The 20,165-nt window shown below is 46.3% G+C and overlaps 1 protein-coding gene across 3 annotated transcripts in view; it reads right to left on the bottom strand.

The window, feature by feature from the left end:
- slc12a9 (solute carrier family 12 member 9) overlaps positions 1-19,838 on the bottom strand; it is a 33,399-nt gene extending 13,561 nt beyond the window's left edge. Inside the window, exons 1-14 of one of the 3 annotated variants that reach the window (XR_005948101.1) lie at positions 15,197-15,565; positions 13,901-14,138; positions 13,488-13,622; positions 13,056-13,193; positions 12,431-12,727; positions 11,819-11,926; positions 11,162-11,273; positions 10,392-10,549; positions 10,142-10,224; positions 9,756-9,880; positions 9,031-9,223; positions 8,743-8,917; positions 8,507-8,653; positions 6,040-7,074 (exon numbers count right to left, since the gene is read on the bottom strand). Coding sequence is in view for 2 of the 3 variants with exons in the window: in XM_041237223.1 (XP_041093157.1) it covers positions 6,188-7,074; positions 8,507-8,653; positions 8,743-8,917; positions 9,031-9,223; positions 9,756-9,880; positions 10,142-10,224; positions 10,392-10,549; positions 11,162-11,273; positions 11,819-11,926; positions 12,431-12,727; positions 13,056-13,193; positions 13,488-13,622; positions 13,901-14,117 (2,775 nt within the window). In the remaining variant the exon portion in view is untranslated. Of the gene's footprint in view, positions 1-4,885; positions 7,075-8,506; positions 8,654-8,742; positions 8,918-9,030; positions 9,224-9,755; positions 9,881-10,141; positions 10,225-10,391; positions 10,550-11,161; positions 11,274-11,818; positions 11,927-12,430; positions 12,728-13,055; positions 13,194-13,487; positions 13,623-13,900; positions 14,139-15,196; positions 15,566-19,713 lie in introns of those variants that run through there. The other 2 variants (XM_041237223.1, XM_041237222.1) reach the window with 2 other exon arrangements.
- Positions 19,839-20,165: the final 327 nt, after the last annotated feature.

Below are 20,165 nucleotides of genomic sequence, written 5' to 3'. Positions count from 1 at the left end.
GGTTAGAATTAAACTTGCAATGTCAATTAGGAGCTGCCAGCACATTGTTTGGAACAGAGTTTTGCAAATCCCTTTATTCAGTGAGGTGGTTGTCGAACAACCGAACGAGGAGAGCGGACTCAGAGAGAGAGAGAGAGAGGGAAGGAAGGACAATTCATGAATGTTGTGACTTTTAAATTTTCTTTAATTATTTTTTTTTTAATGTTAAAATGCTGTGGGCTCTCTCTGCCTAGTCGTTAATCTATTTTAATTACAATCTCAATTTCTAAAACTTCTGAAAACCATAAAAGCAGTTTTAAAATAAATTTAAAAAAAAAAAAAAAAAAATACTTGAAAAGTGAACACTCCTTTGAATAATTTGCTCTCTTTTAAAATAGAAGCGCAGATGCCGGTATTGGCCACCAGAGGTCAGTAGTATGCACCATGCCAGATTACATTAGAATAAAATATAGGCTGTTTTTTTTTTTTTTTTTTTTTTTTGTATTTGGAGGAGGGAGGAGGGAGGGGGTGGGGGGGGGGTGGGGGGGAAATTTAAATAGAATGTTACCAAACACACCCCTCCCCAGTCAAGAAATGATTAAAGAAGCAACTTAACTTTTTTATGTTAAAGATGGCCTTTCTTTCCTCAAAGGAGTACAACTAAAAAAAATAATATTAATATAGTATTATTTTATTGTTGTTTTTTTTTAACATGCCTACTATTGTATGTTTTGTTGTTGTTTTTTATTTTCTATTTGTACATATGGTTGTACGCAGTGTGCGACGAGATGAACAGTGACTCCTTCTAGAGAGGAGAGATACATCAGTGTGGATTTTTTTTTTTTCTAAAACAAAGAAAAATAAATCAATACAGAAGCAATGTTGTTGTTTTTTTTTTTTAATGTGTGGTGAGCTGCTTCCTTATCCATTGTTCTTGTTAGCTGAAACATCGTCATGAGAGATGTCATGAGAGATGTGCTTGATCGGGTTTAAACCAAATGGATTTGAAAAAAAAAATACATCGTTTTTTAAGACATTTGTAAGGTAAAAAGGGTTCGTTCAGGAGTAACGTGTACAGGGTCAGGTAACACATGGATTGAAATATGCCTCCTGTTGCACAGCAGTCTGATCTATTCCAGGTTTTACTACCAGCTTGATTAGTCTCTGAGTGTCTAGGTAACAAGTTCATGTGTGTCTTATTAAACTCGCTGTGAAACTAGGAGTGGATCACATTGCTAGGCATCGGGAGTCTTATTTCCATCTCTTTGCAACACGCTGCGCTGGAGTGCAAACATTTTATAATGTATCAAATTATCAAAGCGAGCTGAATGAATTCACGAATTGCAGTACTGCGTTTCACCCACTGGAGGCCGCTAAATCACCAAGCGAAGTCTTGAAATGGCAAGAACACAGGGAGCCGTCCCATTGGCTAACGAGTGTTCCAGGGTGTGACCATGCCTAACCAATCAGGCTTGAAAGGTCAATTTTTGTTCAATCGATTCCAAATTCCTTTTTTAAATCGATCCCAACACGTCATGGATCGAAACAGCAACGAGCAGCGCGCCCGCTGAAAGTGATCAGTGGCAACTAATCTCAGCGCACATGAGTCGCTGATAATCAATTGAGATCCTCTTCCAATGAAAGCAGATGATCGAAGCAATTGTTAATGTCTCTAAAATACAAATTCCGATGTCTTTGTTTTGAAAATGATTTGGAAAGGGAACACAGGGTAACAGCCCAGAGAGTTAAAACAAATATTATAATAATAATAATAATAATAATAATAATAAATTTTGTACCCTTCACCTCTGACCCTGCCTCTCTGTGCCAGAGATGGGGTTTTGGTAAAGGCTGAATCTCAAAGACAGTCTGGCTAATATTAAATACATCTGCTTTATATAAAACTGGAACACGTCCCGACCTTTTAAAATAAATGTATTCACATTTCTAGGTAGCTACATGGACTGTTTTGTTTTAAATTTCGCTCTTATTGGTACAGAACTGTTTTCGTTATAATATACATATATATTAGCTATCTTCAGTGCCAGTACAGCAGATAATGTGTTTTTTTATGGCAAGCTCTTGCTTAAAACAGGCCCACGAAATAATAATAATAAAAGCTGTCGTTCTTGAAATGAGCAAGTCAGCGGACAAGAGAACGCTTATCCTTTTCTCAAATTAAAAAAAAAAACCCACACACAGAAGAAAAATGATGTTTTTTTAAATGTTCAACTGTAATCCAAATCAAGAAAGCGCTATAGCAACAACAACAACAACAACAACAACCCCCCCCCAGAGGATTACGCACCGGTCAAAGGCCTGAAGCCTGGGCCTCGATTACGAAACGCATTCATGTGGAGATGAGGGGGGAGTGGAGAGACACAGACGCGCACTCGCTGAATGGAGGGAGAGCGCAGAACACACTCCCCGTTTTGAAATAGTTGTTTTTCTCAAGTCGTTTTGTCACTGAATTTTAGGATTGAGATATAACTAATAATAATTATAATAATATATGAAAACAACGTTATTCAACAGGTTTCATTCCACAAGCACAATTAGTTCATTAATATAGAGGGTAATGCAAAACTTTTGTGCGGAGCTGTGCGCCCGGTTCAATAGGACTTTCACAGTGGTGGCATTCAGACTGGGGTGGGGTGTAGGGGTAATTAACGAGAGAGAGAGCAAATTAATGCTCTGAGCTTGAGGCCTGACTGCTGTGAAACACTCCACAGAAATATGTCCCATGCCTTTGCCTGTGACAAAATTGATTTGATGTTATTCTTATAATTGTTAATTTAAAGTAAATCTGTTGCCGCTGTGAGAAGCACATTTTACTGGTAATTGCAACTTTGATCAGTGAGATGTTGGAATTGATTAACAGGGCTGGGAATAAGACTCCTGTTGCACAGCAGGGTCACCCAGTCCAGGTTTTACTACCAGCTTGATCATTCATCACTCTCTGTTACTGCACATGAAAAATCAAGAAGTCAAAACATAAATGACCCCCCCCCCCCGAATTTCACTAGGGTCTGCAGCAGACGTCGTCCCCCCCCCTTCCCAGGGTTCGTGGCTGACGTGCTTCCTGACATCACTTATTGTCACCCAGAACTGACAGGTGGCCAGTCTTGAGATAATCTCAGAGGGTGACGCTAATTAGATTAGAGACTCAGGAGAAAGTTTATATTATATATATAAAAATTAATCCAAAGAAACAAGATAGAGGTTTTCTCTGCCCTGTGCTTGGAAGGTCTGTGTCAAAACTCTCATTAGAATGCCCCTCAGTGTAATACAGACCCTTTGCTGCTTTTGGGGTGCCACTGTCGGTCTGCGTTGCCATTGAAGATCCTTTGGCAAGGGTACAGTTGGCACGCTGTGGTCCCATTCTACCAACCTCACCCCACTGTAGCTGCCCTATACGTGTGCTGCCATTGCCCCTCAGTGCAATACAGAACCATTGCAGTGCCGCTGTGTTCCACTGCCTCCTGGGGCATCGCATGGTGAAGGGGTGGCATTTGTGCAAAACGACTTGCCCCACGGCACATTTATAAAGGCATTGGGCAGAAAAGCGACATTTGAAGAGACTAAAACGCTGGACGCCTTCAAACAGCTACATGAACCAAATGCAGTCTTGGAAATCATAGTGATTCGTCAAGCTGACAGGCAGCAATCCAGAAAGACAGGGGAGACATGTCAGGTCGTGAAACGGTTGCTGTAATAAATTGTGCAGCTAATCAAAATGCTTTGTATAGGAAAGCAATGGATAGGGGCGTTTTTAATCTATAACACCATGCTGTGGGAAGATGTTAAAGCCTAATGCACACGAACAGAGGCTTGAAAGCCTGTTGCAGGCGACTGGTCCGGGAGACCTAGTTTGAAGTTTGCTGCACCAAACTCGAGTTTCCCTGGTGCGCCGCGCATTTCACTGAAACCAAAGTTCAAAGCCACAAAACAGGCTTCTCGTTCCCTCAGTTTAACGTTTTAAATGTATTGTTCCCACCTATTCTTTGTCTCTCTAGCATTACCGATCCCCGACCCGTCCATCGCCAGCAAGTACCGAGCCGGCTACACGCAGTGCGTAAGGGAAGTCACCCAGTTCTTGTCCACCAGCGACGGCATCCACAGTGACGTGAAGAGCCAGCTGTTAACCCACTTGAATGGCTGTACCCCCGTGTTAAATAACCCAAGCTTTCCACCGCCGGCCCGGGCCCGCCTCCAGCGCACAAACACCTTACCTTACCCCGACTCCAACACGGCCAGCGACGGCGCTGTCCAAGCGTTCAGCGCTGGCTTCCAAGTCCTAGCTCTCCCGGACGGACAGCTCACCTTTCTGGTGCCCGGTGACGCGTACTCGTTGCCAGGAGATCATGCCCAAAACCGGCCCGTCGTTTCCCCCGCGCCCCAGCATCCGCGGACAGGCAGCGGGTCGGTTCGCATTTGGAGGACACCAGAAGGCGCCGGGGTGAACCCAGTGAGGAGCGGTCTGCAGCCGGTAGAACCGGCGTGGAGACCGTGGTACAAGTAGTAAAGAAACATTAGGGTCGTGTTTTCTTTGAAATTGTTTTAAATGCTGTTGATGTTACACTAAGGACAGTAGCTCGCCCCAGGGAAATAGTGCCACCGTTTGAAACTCTGGAGCTGGTTAAGACTGACCCAGTTACCTAAGCAAGCGCACCGGTGGCTTAATTAATCCCAGCTCTCTCCAATTACTTCTGTTATGCAATTAACACCCTTCCTGAGCGATCATTTCATGCCAATTAAAAAAGTCTAATTAATTCTATTTATTATGTGTTCAAAAACTACTTTATTAATTTTATTTGAAGATATTTTCAATATTTCACACACGAGAGGGTTAATATATTACTGTTTGCAGACCCAGTTAAATGAAACCAAGATACCGAAAAATAAAAAGTTTTGAAATGGCTTTTATTGAGTTAGTTTTTCCAAATTTGTATTTATATATACATTATGACACTTGCTTGAGACTAAGAGAAAGTGTTGCTGTTCAAAAATGTGGAATTCTTCTGCAGTTAAGGAAATACAATTCATCTTACAATGCAAGTCATTCTTAGGTTTACCAGCAATAAGTACATTAATACTATTAACAAAAATATCAATAATAATAACAATATTAATAATAATAATAATAATAATAATAATAATAATAATAATGCAAAAATTACAGAAACAAAAACAGTTGACCCTTCCGCTCCAGTCTCTGTTCCAAACCATGTTCTATAAATCGTGATCTTATTTTTAGCTGGAAAACCTGGAATGGAATGCCGGTCCCCCCAGGAGCGTGACTGGCCGGCCCGGAGTTGCAGTACGAGGGAGAAGCGCTTCCTGTGTCAGGGAGCAGTTAAGAAAACCTGCCTTTTTTGTGTTGAAGTCTTCACGCTGAGGCAGGTTGAGAGCATTGAAGCGACAGAGAGAATTCAGCGAATGAAATAACAACAGAACGTTTACCGGCCTCTAATTCCGGCTGCAGCTGCTTCCTGGTACCGTGTCACTTCCTGTGCTGCGGGTCACGCTCACTTCAAGTCGCTCCTTTTTGACCTTTCTATAAAACGCAACCTGGACCGGTTCCCAGTATCAAAATGAGACAGATTAATCTGCAGTCCGCAATCCTGCCTGTAAGCAGATTTCCCATAAAAAAAGTCAGGTTAACATAAATAATAACAAGCCCGCCAGCTGCAGTCTAGTTAAATATACAGTTTTCTTTAGATTTCATATAATTAATGCACACGTCAAAGCGCAGGGAATGCATCTGAATATTATATAAGCGATTGTTAACATGGTTTGCAAACGATTCTTACTACTTTCTCTACTCTGGGGGCAGGGTTCCTAGCTTAATATATTATAGCATTTTTTGTTCACAAAACATCCAAAAAAACAAAACAAAACAAAAAAAAACACAGCTGCCAGGTATTTAAAGGAGATCAGCGACACATCTTGAGCTGCTAGATTTGCACGCTGCTGTCCATACCCAGACTGAACCTGGTAGACAATGCAGCCTTTTAGAACTGGAACAGAACCTCAGAACTGGCTCGGGGTTCTCAGAACCTCAGAACTGGCTCGGTGTTCTCAGAACTGGCTCGGGGTTCTCAGAACCTCAGAACTGGCTCGGGGTTCTCAGAACTGGCTCGGGGTTCTCAGAACCTCAGAACTGGCTCGGGGTTCTCAGAACAGGCAAGTCGCCCCCGCGAGGGGATCACAGCTCGGTACAGGTCACTGGGGTGAGCCCGTGGATCAGCAGGCTCGGACCCAGATCCTGGGTCACCCTGTCCAGCTGCTCCAGGTACCTGTCGTACTGGGCCGTGTCAGCCGGGGGCCTGGGCAGATACAGGAAGCTGACGGCCGTGTTGACAGCCTGATCCCTGACCAGCTGGTTAACTGCAGCCAGGTACTCCTCCGAGACCCGGCCCAGATTGGTGGCGCTGGCAGCGGTGGGGGCGTCGGCAAGCGACCGCTCAGCTTCCCCGTTGGCGTGGCCGGGCGTGGCCGCCCTGGGCTGATTGTGCCAGTGGAGGGCGGCCACAGCGTCCCAGGCCACTATTTTGATGGTGGCTTTGATCCGGAGTTTCCCCAGCAGCTCTCTCAGCTTCGCCTCCTTCCTGACCCAGCTGTCGTCTCCCGATTCCACGCACAAGAAGATCCGGAGCTGGGCGGCCCGCCAGGATGGAACCATGTTGAGGATGCAGGCCATCTGCAGCAGGAAGAGGCTGCAGACATCCACGTAGCTGGCGCTGTCCGGTCTCAGGAGGTTCAAGGGCCACACGTCTATGGCCACCCCACCCCCCTGGCTCTGCCCCTTCGCGAACAGCTCCCCTTTCTCCAGGAGGTGGAAGTACCGCCCCAGGCAGACGTTCTTGCCCATTTTCAGGGCGTCTGAGATGAGGGACACGTACTCAGAGGGTCCCAGCGCCTTGCTGCCCTCCCTGTCCCGCACGGGAGGGAAGTGGGCCTGCAGGGTGCTGTTGTCCACCCCGAAGTGGTCGTTCTCCAGCCCGTCGCGGAAGGCAGGGTCCTGCAGGAAATAGTCTTCAGGGGTGCAGCTGTCATAGAAACCCAGGACCAGAGTGTTGGGCTTCATTCCGCCTGGGAGAGAGCAGGGGAGAAGAGAGGGGGGGGGGGGGGGGGGGGGGGGGGGGGGGGGGGGCGTGGACAGAGAGCTGGCAGTGAAGAACGAGGTTTGTATGAGGTGTGATAATTGATAAAAAAAAAATATAAATCCATGCTATCAGGATGTTTGGGACTCTTTCTTTAGCTGAATGGTAAAAGCCTGTGCATAGACAAGCTGCTGATACACACACACACACACACACACACACACACACACACACATCTATCCATCTATATATCTCTATCACTATCCATCTATCAATCTATATATCTCTACCACTATCCATCTATATATCTCTATCACTATCCATCTATATATCTCTATCATCTCTATCCATCTATCCATCTATATATCTCTATCACTATCCATCTATATATCTCTATCACTATCCATCTATATATCTCTATCACTATCCATCTATCCATCTATATATCTCTATCACTATCCATCTATATATCTCTATCACTATCCATCTATATATCTCTATCACTATCCATCTATATATCTCTATCACTATCCATCTATATATCTATCTATCACTATCCATCTATCCTATATATATAGATAGATATCCATCTATATCTAGATATCACTATCCATCTATATAGATCTATAGCTATATCCATCTATATAGGTAGATATATAGAGATATATAGGTAGATATATAGAGATACTATCTCGATAGATAGCCACTACCACGATCCATCTATATATCTCTATCACTATCCATCTATATATCTCTATCACTATCCATCTATATATCTCTATCACTATCCATCTATCCATCTATATCTCTATCACTATCCATCTATATATCTCTATCCATCTATCCATCTATATATCTCTATCACTATCCATCTATATATCTCTATCACTATCCATCTATCCATCTATATATCTCTATCACTATCCATCTATATATCTCTATCACTATCCATCTATCCATCTATATCTCTATCACTATCCATCTATCTATCTATCTATCTATCTATCTATTTATACATCTCACTATCCATCTATCTATTTATATATCTCACTATCCATCCATATATCTCTATCACTATCCATCTATCTTTATATCTCTATCTCACTATCCATCTATCTATTTATATATCTCTCTCACTATCCATCTATCTCTCTCACTATCTATCTATTTATCTATCTCACTATCCATCTATATCTTCTATCTATCCATCTATCTATCCCTCTCTATCTCTGTCTAGCTCTATCTCTGTCTAGCTCTATCTCTGTCTATCTGTCATGATGATGTTTCGCTAGCAAGAACAGTGTATCAAGGTACCGATCACGACACTCCAGAAAACGCTGCAATTCTGTTTAGTTCCCATTGAGTTTTTTGTGAATGCAGCAGGAGTGTTGTTTGCAGCCCTGCTTTCTGCGGAGACTCACCCAGCCCTGTGATGTGCAGGAGGTGCTGGGCGCCCTGCCTCACAGAATGGGACAGGGTCAGGTCCACGAAGGCCTTCACGTTGAGCTTATCCACCAGGCTGAGCCAGAAGTTATACTGCGGCTGGACGGGGTCCCAGGGCGCATTGTCTGAGAGGAGAGAGGAGGGGGTTAGGAAGCCTGGGAGATGGAAGTGGGAAGGGGTTATGGAAGTGGTTTCAGTCAGTAATCTCTCGTACCCAGGTCTCCAATCTCCACGTGCCCCAGCACGTACAGCCCTCCCTTCTTCAGGTCGTTGATGAACTTGATGAGCTGGCAGCTGGCACGGGGGTTGCCAACCATGAGCAGGATCTGGGGTCTCCAGAACTTGACGTGCTCCTTCCGGATGTCGAGAAGCAGCAGGTACTTCCTGACCTGGGGAGGGGGAGAGAGCAGGGGCTGCTTCAAATCATGCAAGATACCCCCTCTTCGAAGTAGAGAGACTGGAGCTGGAGGCAGTACCCAGCCCCTCCGGGCTCTGCACTGACCTGATGGAAGATGAGGGCCTGGCTGATGTAGCCCCAGCTGCTGGTGGGTGCCCGGTAGTGGATGAAGACCAGGAGCAGAAGCATGAGCACGATGCTGGCCGAGGTGTACACAGCGTTGATCAGGAACATCATGACGAAGCAGCTCACCAGTCCCAGGACGCAGGTGTGCCAGCTGAAGAACCGGAACGTGGGCCTGGTGGGGGTCAGATACACACACAAACACACACAAAACGGGTCGATACTTGGTTCTAGAGAGGAGAGCACAGCCGTGTGTAGAGCCCTGAACACAGCAGGATTGAAACAGCATTTGACAAGAGCAGAACAACGGAGAGGGAGAGAGAGAGAGAGAACGAATGAAAGACAAAGAAAGAGAGACACTGAAAGACAGAGAATGACAGAGAATAAGAAAGCGAGAAAGAAAAGAGAATGAAAAAGAACAAGACAGAGACAGTGAAACAGATAGAAAGACAGAAGAATAAAATGAGAAAAAGATAGAGAAGAGATAACAAAAGACAGAAACAGTGAAAGACAGAAAGACAGTGAAACAGACAGAGGAAGAAAGAGAAATAAAATGAGAAAACCCACCCCCCAGCCGCCCCCCCACAGCGCTTCGTGACGCGCAGCGAGCCGATAAAGAAGGACAGACAGATAGACAGACATATGTAGGATATGAGATCCACTGCCTCAAAGGGTTAAAGGGGTCTCTGGAGCCCAGGGCGGGGTACCTGAAGTTGGGGGCCGATGCCCACTCTAGCGCCAGGCAGGCGAGATCGATAGCCGCATAGGCCATGAGGTAGAACACGGTCACGATCCCAGCGATGGTGTTCAACTTCCCAGCAAACAGGACCAACTGGGAGAGAGAGAGCGAGAGAGAGAGAGAGAGAGAGAGAGAGAGAGAGAGAGAGAGAGAGAGAGAGAGAGAGAGAGAGACAGAGAGAGAAAGAGGGAGAGAGAGAGGAGGTAGAGAGGGAAGGAGAGGGATGGCAGAGAGAAGGAGAGGGAATAAGAGAGGGAAGGCAGAGAGGAGAGGGAAGACAGAGAGAAATTATTTTGAAATTGGATTTGAAGAGCAGGAACTGACTGTGACCCCGAGTAAAGGAAGTTCCGTTACCTGAACGAGAGCCCAGGTATACAGCACTGCCACCCAGGGGTTCCCCGACTTGGAGGTGATCTTCGCTGGAGCCGTGACGATGCCTGCAAACGAAGGAAAAGAGAGACACTTGTTATTTTTACATGCTGACGCAGGAATTGAAATAAGACTCCTGTTCCACAACGGTTTGATCCATTGCTGGCTTCAATGAGAGTTTACGGGGGGGGGGGCGGCTCCCTCACTCAGGGGGGGGGCTCCCTCACTCTCGTACCGAACAGCTCGTCCTTGGCCAGGGCGTGCAGGATGCGGGACGCTCCGATCAGTGAGCTCATGGAGGCTGAGAGAGAGGTGGAGTAGATCCCAATCGTCACGAAGGGGGGCCACACGTTGATCCGGCGGAAAAACCCGTTATCCTGCAGGAGCAGAACCCTGCGGAGCGGACAGAGAGACAGAGAGGCAGAGAGAGATAGGGATATTTATCAGACCTCTCTGTGCTTTACAATGCTTCCCTATGCTTTACCACACCTCTCTGTGCTTTACAATGCTTCCCTATGCTTTACCAGACCTCTCTGTGCTTTACAATGCTTCCCTATGCTTTACCACACCTCTCTGTGCTTTACAATGCTTCCCTATGCTTTACCAGACCTCTCTGTGCTTTACAATGCTTCCCTGTGCTTTACCACACCTCTCTGTGCTTTACAATGCTTCCCTGTGCTTTACCAGACCTCTCTGTGCTTTACAATGCTTCCCTATGCTTTACCAGACCTCTCTGTGCTTTACAATGCTTCCCTATGCTTTACCAGACCTCTCTGTGCTTTACAATGCTTCCCTATGCTTTTCCACACCTCTCTGTGCTTTACAATGCTTCCCTGTGCTTTACCAGACCTCTCTGTGCTTTACAATGCTTCCCTATGCTTTTCCTGTGATAGATTACAGTAAGGGTGTGTACAGGGTGGTCTATATCCTGTTTTTTCCGTGCATAAGAATCCAGGACCTTTGACTCGAGCACACAACGAGGCTGGGCTGGGCTGGGGCGCTCACCTGTCGCAGGTGAAGCTGACCATGAAGAAGAGGAGCAGGTAGATGAAGAAGGTGTAGACGACAGCGATGATGGTGCCTTTGGGAATGGACACGCTGGGGTCCCTCAGCTCTCCTGCAGCGGACAGACCAGAGGGGGGCAGCGAAGACACCTTATTAGGAACAGCGTCTCTGTCTGACTGACTCACTGGAGTGGGCAGCGCCCTGGTGTGAGGGCGGGGGAACCAGTGATAATTACAACCCGAATTCCAGCAATTCAAATTAAAATTAGAAACTTTATTTTTGTTTAAGCACAATTGTTTATTTTACAGACCCCTTTACCCCAGGAGACTCACACAGGTGTCACAGGGCAGCGCAGGGTTACAATGCAAGCTTCATATTGAAACACAGTGTAGTTTACACTCAGTGCAAATACCACTGTGGCTTCTCTTCTCTGCATCACACAACAGAAAGCACAGATTACTTACAAAAGAATGTAACAGGTCTTTAAAAAAAAAAAAACTAGGCGTTACAGCGACCTTGGTACAGAAAAAATAAGATAAAAACATGAGCCCTCTCCTGCACAGCGATGCTGTAAACCCGGAGAGGTGGAACAGCCCTCCTGGACCGGGACCGACTGACCGGACACGCCCGGGGAGCACCGAACACCGCTCTGCTTACCCGACATGTTGGAGCCCGCCATGATGCCCGTGCAGCCGTTGAACAGGATGGCGAAGACAGTGGCGAAGGTCATCATGCTGTTCGTGGTGTAGTCCCTGGAGTACTGCTCTGGAGGAGGGCAGAGAGAAGGGCCAGCGGTCAGGAGGGAGGGAGGGAGCAGTGTGCACAGCCTCACTGTACAGGTTGGGGTTAGGGGATGGATGGATGGATGGAGGGATGGATGGAGGGATGGATGGATGGAGGAGGAGGGAGGGAGCAGTGTGCACAGCCTCACTGTACAGGTTGGGGTTAGGGGATGGATGGATGGATGGAGGGATGGATGGAGGAGGAGGGAGGGAGCAGTGTGCACAGCCTCACCGTACAGGTTGGGGTTAGGGGATGGATGGATGGATGGATGGATGGATGGAGGAGGAGGGAGGGAGCAGTGTGCACAGCCTCACTGTACAGGTTGGGGTTAGGGGATGGATGGATGGATGGATGGAGGAGTCTCCCCATGTGACGAGCCCCTCCACTGTAGGTAGGGTGCGTACCTGTACAGGTTGGGTTAGGGGATGGATGGATGGATGGAGGGATGGAGGAGGAGGAGGGAGGGAGCAGTGTGCACAGCCTCACCGTACAGGTTGCCCCTCAGCGTGCTCTCATTAAACCCCGTGAAGTGGCCGCTGTAGGTCACGTTGCTCCCGTCCTGGTGCGCGATGGAAAAGTCCTGCGGTGCCACGGCAAAGAAACTGACGAAGATGGTGAGGAGGACGATGGTCACCACCAGGAAGATCAGAAAGGAGGCCTTGGAGTAGATCTCCGCCCCCACCAGACACACCAGCAAGCACAGCAGCAGGAGCCCAGTCGCGTACAGCAGGCTGAACCAGTAACCCTGCGGGAGAGCGTGGAGCCCAGGGGGGCCGGGGGCCCCTGGGAACGAGGGGGGGGGGGGGGGGGGGGTACGTCAAGAGGGTGCAAACAAAGACTGCAGCAGCTGATCAGATCTCAGTGCGTCTAGCCAACAAGCTCAGGTGTGTCTTAATATTAAACTCACAGTGAAACCAGGACTGGATCAAACCGATGTGCAACGGGAGTCTAAATTCAGGCATGGAAATAAGACTCCTGTTGCATAGCAGTTTGATCCACTGATGGTTTTACTACAAGGTTAACAACAGTATTCGCCTGCTAAAATCTTATCATTAATAAAAATAATAATAATAATAATAATAATAATAATAATTCTGATTAAAATATTCACCTGATATCTTCCCGAACACATCCAGGATTGCTTCCACAAGTCCCAGGATGTAGACTCCACAGGCACAAACGTTAGCCAGGTAAAACATGAGGCCAATGCTGCCTCCGAATTCAGGGCCCAGGGTTCTACTGATCATGACTGAGGTCACCAGGGGGTCAAGGGAAACAAGGCAGGGCACCTGCCACAACAGCGTCAACGAGCCGGGGCGACCAGCATCTCCGTACCGACTACCAACCTGGCTTATAAAAACAGCGGTTTTATCCCCATTGCTCCCACCAGCTTGACCAGCCCCCAATGTGTCTAGCTAACAAGCTCAGGTGTGTCTTATGATTAAACTCCCAGTGAAAGCAGGACTGGATCACACTGCTGTGCAGCGGGAGTCTGATTTCAATCCCGGGAAACGTTTTGAGAGAAATGTGCGATTCAGGATACAGTAGGCTCCGCCCCCCTGCACCGCCCCATTGGTGGAGATGGCACACACAGAGAGGATCGTCAAGGTGATGATGATGTAAGCGACCACCAGCATCAGCAAGGCCTGGAGGAAACCAGCGTGGCCAATCACAAAGCCTGGAACCCGAGAGAGAGAGAGAGAGAGAGAGAGAGAGAGAGAGAGAGAGAGAGAGCGAGAGGAGGAGGGGGGGGGGGGGGGTAGAGAGAGGGAGAGACAAAGGGAGAGAGGGGGTAGAAAGAGGGAGACAGAGGGATGTATTTTTAAGATATACATGATGCACGACATGCATTAAACACCTTAAACACCTAAATCAGCACTGCTGCCAAGACAAATTATTATTATTTAAATCAACGGAAATGTCCGTCCCTCGGGGGGTCCCCCCGTCCCGTCTTACCGATCCTCATGAAGACCACGATGCTGAACATGGACAGGACAGTGGGCACGACCACCCCGAAAAACGTGTTGAGCCCGCGCCGCTGCTCTGGGGACGGGGCCACACGACACACCGGGTCCTCCCCCTGCGCCCCAGGCCCCGCCCCCTCCTCCACAGACACCTCCCCCGTGACGCTGAAGAGCCGGTAATTCAGCAGGGGGGAGCTCTCGGTCGACATGACGCTGGGGGTCCACAGCTCCTGGAAAGGAAACTATAATCAGCTCAATGCTTCAAATACGAACCATAGAAAAATACACAGAGAAGGCAGTAAGTCTCCCGTCGCACAGCAGTGTGATCCAGTCCAGGTTTTACTACCAGCTTGATCAGCCCCCAGTGTGTCCAGGCAACAAGCTCAGGTGTGTCTTATCATTAAACTCACAGTGAAACCAGGACTGGATCACACTGCTGTGCGACGGGAGCCTTACTTGCATCCCTGAATGGTTCGACACTTCAAAAGAGTGCTCAAAGCAGGCAGGTAACGCTTCTCAGAGAGCAATGGAGGGCACCCCCTTTAGGATCGTTCCTAAACGTGTACCGCTTCTCAAAAGAGACGCACGTCAAACACACAGTGCGGGCGCTGCACGGTAATTCAAAATGCATTGAAAGTATCAGAGGAATTATAAAGACAGCGCAAGAACCGGACTCTACAATAGCAATAATAATAATACACTAGCCCGATGCAAGAGTCAGCGCGGCGTGTTTTATTGCACAGCAGTCCTGCTGCCTGGCGCTAGAGCGCCGCCTCGGCGTGTTTTGCAGGCTTGCAGCCAGGGCGGACCGTTGCGTTTTCAAGCGGCGAGGAAACGGATGCTCGCAGAAACTTCCCCGCAAAGGACATCCGCTTGAGAGTGCCCTGCAGATTCCAACACCGGCCTTCTGCACAAACCCGCCGCTTCAGGAAACACTTCCCGTTGCTTTAACGGCTCCGTTAATATTATTAAAATGAAGAAAAACTGTTATATGCTATTTAAAACACACACACACATCAACAATGACGTAGTCCCGTCGAACCATCGAGTAACTTATTAAACACGTATAACGATGACAGATACCCCAATCCATAAATACAACGCCATTATTATTATTATTATTATTATTATTTATTATTATTTATTATTATTATTAGCTGTGTTGAACTGCGCAATTACCAGAGCATGCTCGGCTCTATAATGTATACGGTGCTCGTCACATAGCAGTTTCCGTGGCAACGGGGTTTATATAAGAGACACCCTAAGAAGAGGAGATGCTGTAACTCACCTTGGTGCACAGAGACCGGGCTCCCGGGCGTGCACGACAATATGAGTCTCCGTATGAAATCAAACTGCACCGCTGCTCTGCATGCACGGACTAACACAGCGAATGATCTGCGCCGCCGGGTTGCAATAATGCTCTTACTGTTTTGCAGTAAAACTTAAAATATATATATTGCACGATTGATATTCACTTTCCGCCAGACCCGTGCAGATAAATATTATCATGGGGTGTTTCATGTGACCGAGGCGCTTGAGGGTGGAAGCACCGCTAACAGGCACAGCCCCCTCTCTCTCTCTCTCTCTCTCTCTCTCTCCCTCTCTCTCTCTCTCTCTCTCTCTCTCAAACAAGATCAGCTGACGAACTGCGAGTTTATTTCCTGCAAAATAATAATATAAAAAAAAAACAACGCCCTGGAAACCTGGAAATGCTTTAACCCAACCGGCGAGGTTTTCAGACAGGAAGTCCCACCTTCCCAACCCCGTTTTTGATATTCTTTCTTTCTTTTCTGTCTAACGTTACAAACCGCAGTGAACATCAGGAACACGCGTGGTTCTGCAAACGTGCATATTGTAAAGGATTATTACCTATATATATATATGCATGCTAATAAAATAAATTAAGTCTGTCTTTTTGTACAGGGCACCCCGCATGCACCGCCGAATCCAATACTACCAACATTTATTGTTTAAACAGTTAAATCAGATTCTCTGTGTATCCGCTCAAAGTCCATCAGCCTCTGCTGCCCCCATGCGGCCCAAGCCTGTCATTACAGCACACTGTCACTCCACTGTCGTATAAATGCTGATATATGTATTATTACACAGGACAATAATATTGATAAGGTTAATGCTATGGTTGATATTAAGGTTAAGTTATCTATCTATCTATCTATCTATCTATCTATCTATCTATCTATCTATCTATCTATCTATCTATCTATCTAATGGTAAAAGGTGCTGATACACACATCTATCCATCTATATATCTCTATCTCACTATCTATCTATCTATTTATATATCTCTCTCACTATCCATCTATCTATTTATATATCTCTCAATATCCATCTATCTATTTATATATCTCTCTCACTATCCATCTATCTATTTATATATCTCTCTCACTATCCATCTATCTATTTATATATCTCTCAATATCCATCTATCTATTTATATATCTCTCTCACTATCCATCTATCTATTTATATATCTCTCTCACTATCCATCTATCTATTTATATATCTCTCTCACTATCCATCTATCTATTTATATATCTCTCTCACTATCTATCTATCTATTTATATATCTCTCTCAATATCCATCTATCTATTTATATATCTCTCTCATATATATCTATCTATTTATATATCTCTCAATATCCATCTATCTATTTATATATCTCTCTCAATATCCATCTATCTATTTATATATCTCTCTCACTATCTATCTATCTATATAAGATTTGTTATACTGAAACGTCATCAAAGATTTTGATTACATTTTAAAAAATATATAGGCTCTTATACTTTCTGAGCAGCCTCCCTCTGCTTTGTGCTGGTGGAGCAGAGAGAGAGAGAGAGAGAGAGAGAGAGAGAGAGAGAGAGAGAGAGAGAGAGAGAGAGAGAGAGAGAGAGAGAGAGAGAGAGAGAGAGAGAGAGAGAGAAATAGCCCCGGGCCGCCCAGCGCTCCTGTGCTGCGGAGCGTGTGGAAAGGTCTCGCCACACAGACAGACAGCTCGGCAGCAGCAGGCTGACGGGTTACGCATCTTTATTTGTGAAAATGTCGCACAGTGAAATGTGTGTGACACATTCCAGTCTCTTATCTTTCTCTGACGCCCCCCCCCTCACTCATTTCAGAGTGAACTGCAGTGGAGCTTTATTTATTTATTGATTTATTTACCCCCCCCCCCCCATCTCCCCCGTTTCCCAACTCCGTAAACACTGGGTCCAGAGCTCGGCCACGGCATTGTGCCAGTAAAGGACACGCTTGTTAATAATATAGTTTAACTGAGCAACCTTTGGTGTTTACTATGAGCTCCTAAATTAGACCCCTGTCCTGGCTCGGTGACGGTCCCGGCTAAGTGCTCGGATCTGCGCCGCCGATTGATTCACACAGGCGCCTTCGTTTCCCGCAGGTAGCTCTCGCTGCCCCGCACATGGTGTGCGCAACGTATTGCTCTGTGGAATCGACGCGTAATCAACGTGTGCATTAAAATAAACCGGGGGGGGGGGGGGGGGGGGGGGGTTTGTTTATTTTTAATTTGCAAAACAAACTGGAAACAGGCAAACACAAAGAGGTCCACCGCTATGCTGCACTGCATACGAGAAATATCCGCATACGAACGTCTTAATGGTGCAGAAACATGATGCATGGCATTAAAAACCACGCAAAAGACGGGAAAATACGATAAATGACATTAAAAACGATGCAAAACACGAGACAACGTGATACATGCATATAACCTTTCAGATTGTTCCAGATAAAATGAGATCAGGCACTAATTCAGGGTGGGGACGGGGGAAAGGAGGGCGGGGGGCGGCAGGGGTTGGTGAAGTTGTCCGCATTTGAGGACCGGCCCTCATAGGCCTGGTTTATTTTGCTTTTTTGTTTTAACCGTGTAGAAATGTTTTTGTTAATGAAGCAGTAAAGCAAGTGTAAGGGTGCGTGGTTTGATGTGGTTGAACTCTTAGGCCTGGGGTTTAAATTCATGATCACCATTAATTTGGAATTAGAAACCGCGGGGTTTATTTACAGATCCAGCGCGTTTTAACCCACTGGCCATCCTGTCAGGACATTACAAACCCTGTTCAATGCAAAAGAAGAAAGTTAGGATAATGTTTGTTTTATTTGTTTGGGGGGTGCATATAGGTCTTTATATCCAGTCTTCAAGAATTTAGGATAATGTCCTTGTTTTATCTTGTATATTGGGGGTTTGTCTATATCATGAACCTTATATTATTATTATTATTATTATTATTATTATTACTATTATTATTATTATTATTATTATTACTTTTTCAAGTGTATATTAATCGTTTTGTCGAGTTTTTAATGTGCCGGAAAATAAAAGTCTACTCGAACTCTGGATGAACCCGCGGGCGCGGAGGGGAGCCGTGGAGACGGCGGTCTGGACAGCGCACGGCGTCTTGGTGCCTGCTTCATTGTTGCTCGGGGGATGTGCGCTGTCACAATCACGCTGACCTTAAAAAAAACCCAACGAAAAACCTCACTCAAACTGAAACGACCTTTAGAATTAAGGGAGCGAGTTATTGAATAACTCATAGGGAAGCTTGTAAAGCACTCTGGTAAAGCATAGGGAAGCATTGTAAAGCACAGAGAGGTGAGAGGTCTGGTAAAGCACAGGGAAGCATTGTAAAGCACAGTGGTCTGGTAAAGCATAGGGAAGCATTGTAAAGCACAGAGAGGTCTGGTAAAGCATAGGGAAGCATTGTAAAGCACAGAGAGGTAAAGCATGAAGCATTGTAAAGCAGAGAGGTCTGGTAAAGGGAAGCATTGTAAAGCACAGAGAGGTCTGGTAAAGCACAGAGAGGGGAAGCATTGTAAAGCACAGGGAAGAGGTCTGGTAAAGCATAGGGAAGCATTGTAAAGCACAGAGAGGTCTGGTAAAGCATAGGGAAGCATTGTAAAGCACAGAGAGGTCTGGTAAAGCATAGGGATGCATTGTAAAGCACAGAGAGGTCTGGTAAAGCATAGGGAAGCATTGTAAAGCACAGAGAGGTCTGGTAAAGCATAGGGAAGCATTGTAAAGCACAGAGAGGTCTGGTAAAGCATAGGGAAGCATTGTAAAGCACAGAGAGGTCTGGTAAAGCATAGGGAAGCATTGTAAAGCACAGAGAGGTCTGGTAAAGCATAGGGAAGCATTGTAAAGCACAGAGAGGTCTGGTAAAGCATAGGGAAGCATTGTAAAGCACAGAGAGGTCTGGTAAAGCATAGGGAAGCATTGTAAAGCACAGAGAGGTGTGGTAAAGCATAGGGAAGCATTGTAAAGCACAGAGAGGGGTATGGTAAAGCATAGGGAAGCATTGTAAAGCACAGAGAGGTCTGGTAAAGCATAAGCATTGTAAAGCACAGAGAGGTCTGGTAAAGAAGCATTGTAAAGCACAGAGAGGTCTGGTAAAGCATAGGGAAGCATTGTAAAGCACAGAGAGGTCTGGTAAAGCATAGGGAAGCATTGTAAAGCACAGAGAGGTCTGGTAAAGCATAGGGATGCATTGTAAAGCACAGAGAGGTCTGGTAAAGCATAGGGAAGCATTGTAAAGCACAGAGAGGTCTGGTAAAGCATAGGGAAGCATTGTCTGGTAAAGCATAGGGAAGCATTGTAAAGCACAGAGAGGTGTGGTAAAGCACAGGGAAGCATTGTAAAGCACTGAGAGGTCTGGTAAAGCATAGGGAAGCATTGTAAAGCACAGGGAGGCAGGGTAAAGCATAGGGAAGCATTGCACTATAAGCGAGCGCACACACACACAAGATAAAACGACAAGGGAACATGGACCCGAACTTACCGTTTTGAAGTTGACCGGTGGTGGCCGAGCTTGCGGACCCGCGTCATGTGGGATTCTCCTGGCGGTTCCGGTCGCCACTTTTTGGGAACGTGCAGAGCGGTGCGTTCAGTTTTTTCCACGCGTCCAGATTGATCCCCGAGGGCCAATTTGAAGTGCCTCCGATAGGAAACCTCTGTTTCCGTAACCCCCCCCCGGGTCCCACCCCCCCGTTCCGCTCCTAACCCTGACAAAACGCAACTCACTCACTTATTTAAGGTCAGAAACTCAACGCGTGCGTTTTCAGAGAGAGAGAGATAGAGAGAGGGAGACATGTGAGCGAGCTATACCGGTCCAGGAATCTGTACTCGCGTTGAGAAGGCGAGCCAGTAAAACATTACCTATAAATTTCACCTTGTGCTTTTCCTGTCTCTATCTTTTTTTTTTTTCTAGCTGTTTAATGTTTACTGGTAGCA

The sequence above is a fragment of the Polyodon spathula genome, chromosome 44 (assembly GCF_017654505.1).
Source record: "Polyodon spathula isolate WHYD16114869_AA chromosome 44, ASM1765450v1, whole genome shotgun sequence".
In the NCBI taxonomy this organism is placed as follows: Eukaryota; Metazoa; Chordata; class Actinopteri; order Acipenseriformes; family Polyodontidae; genus Polyodon; species Polyodon spathula.
This window is presented reverse-complemented; position numbering and strand designations above follow the sequence as displayed.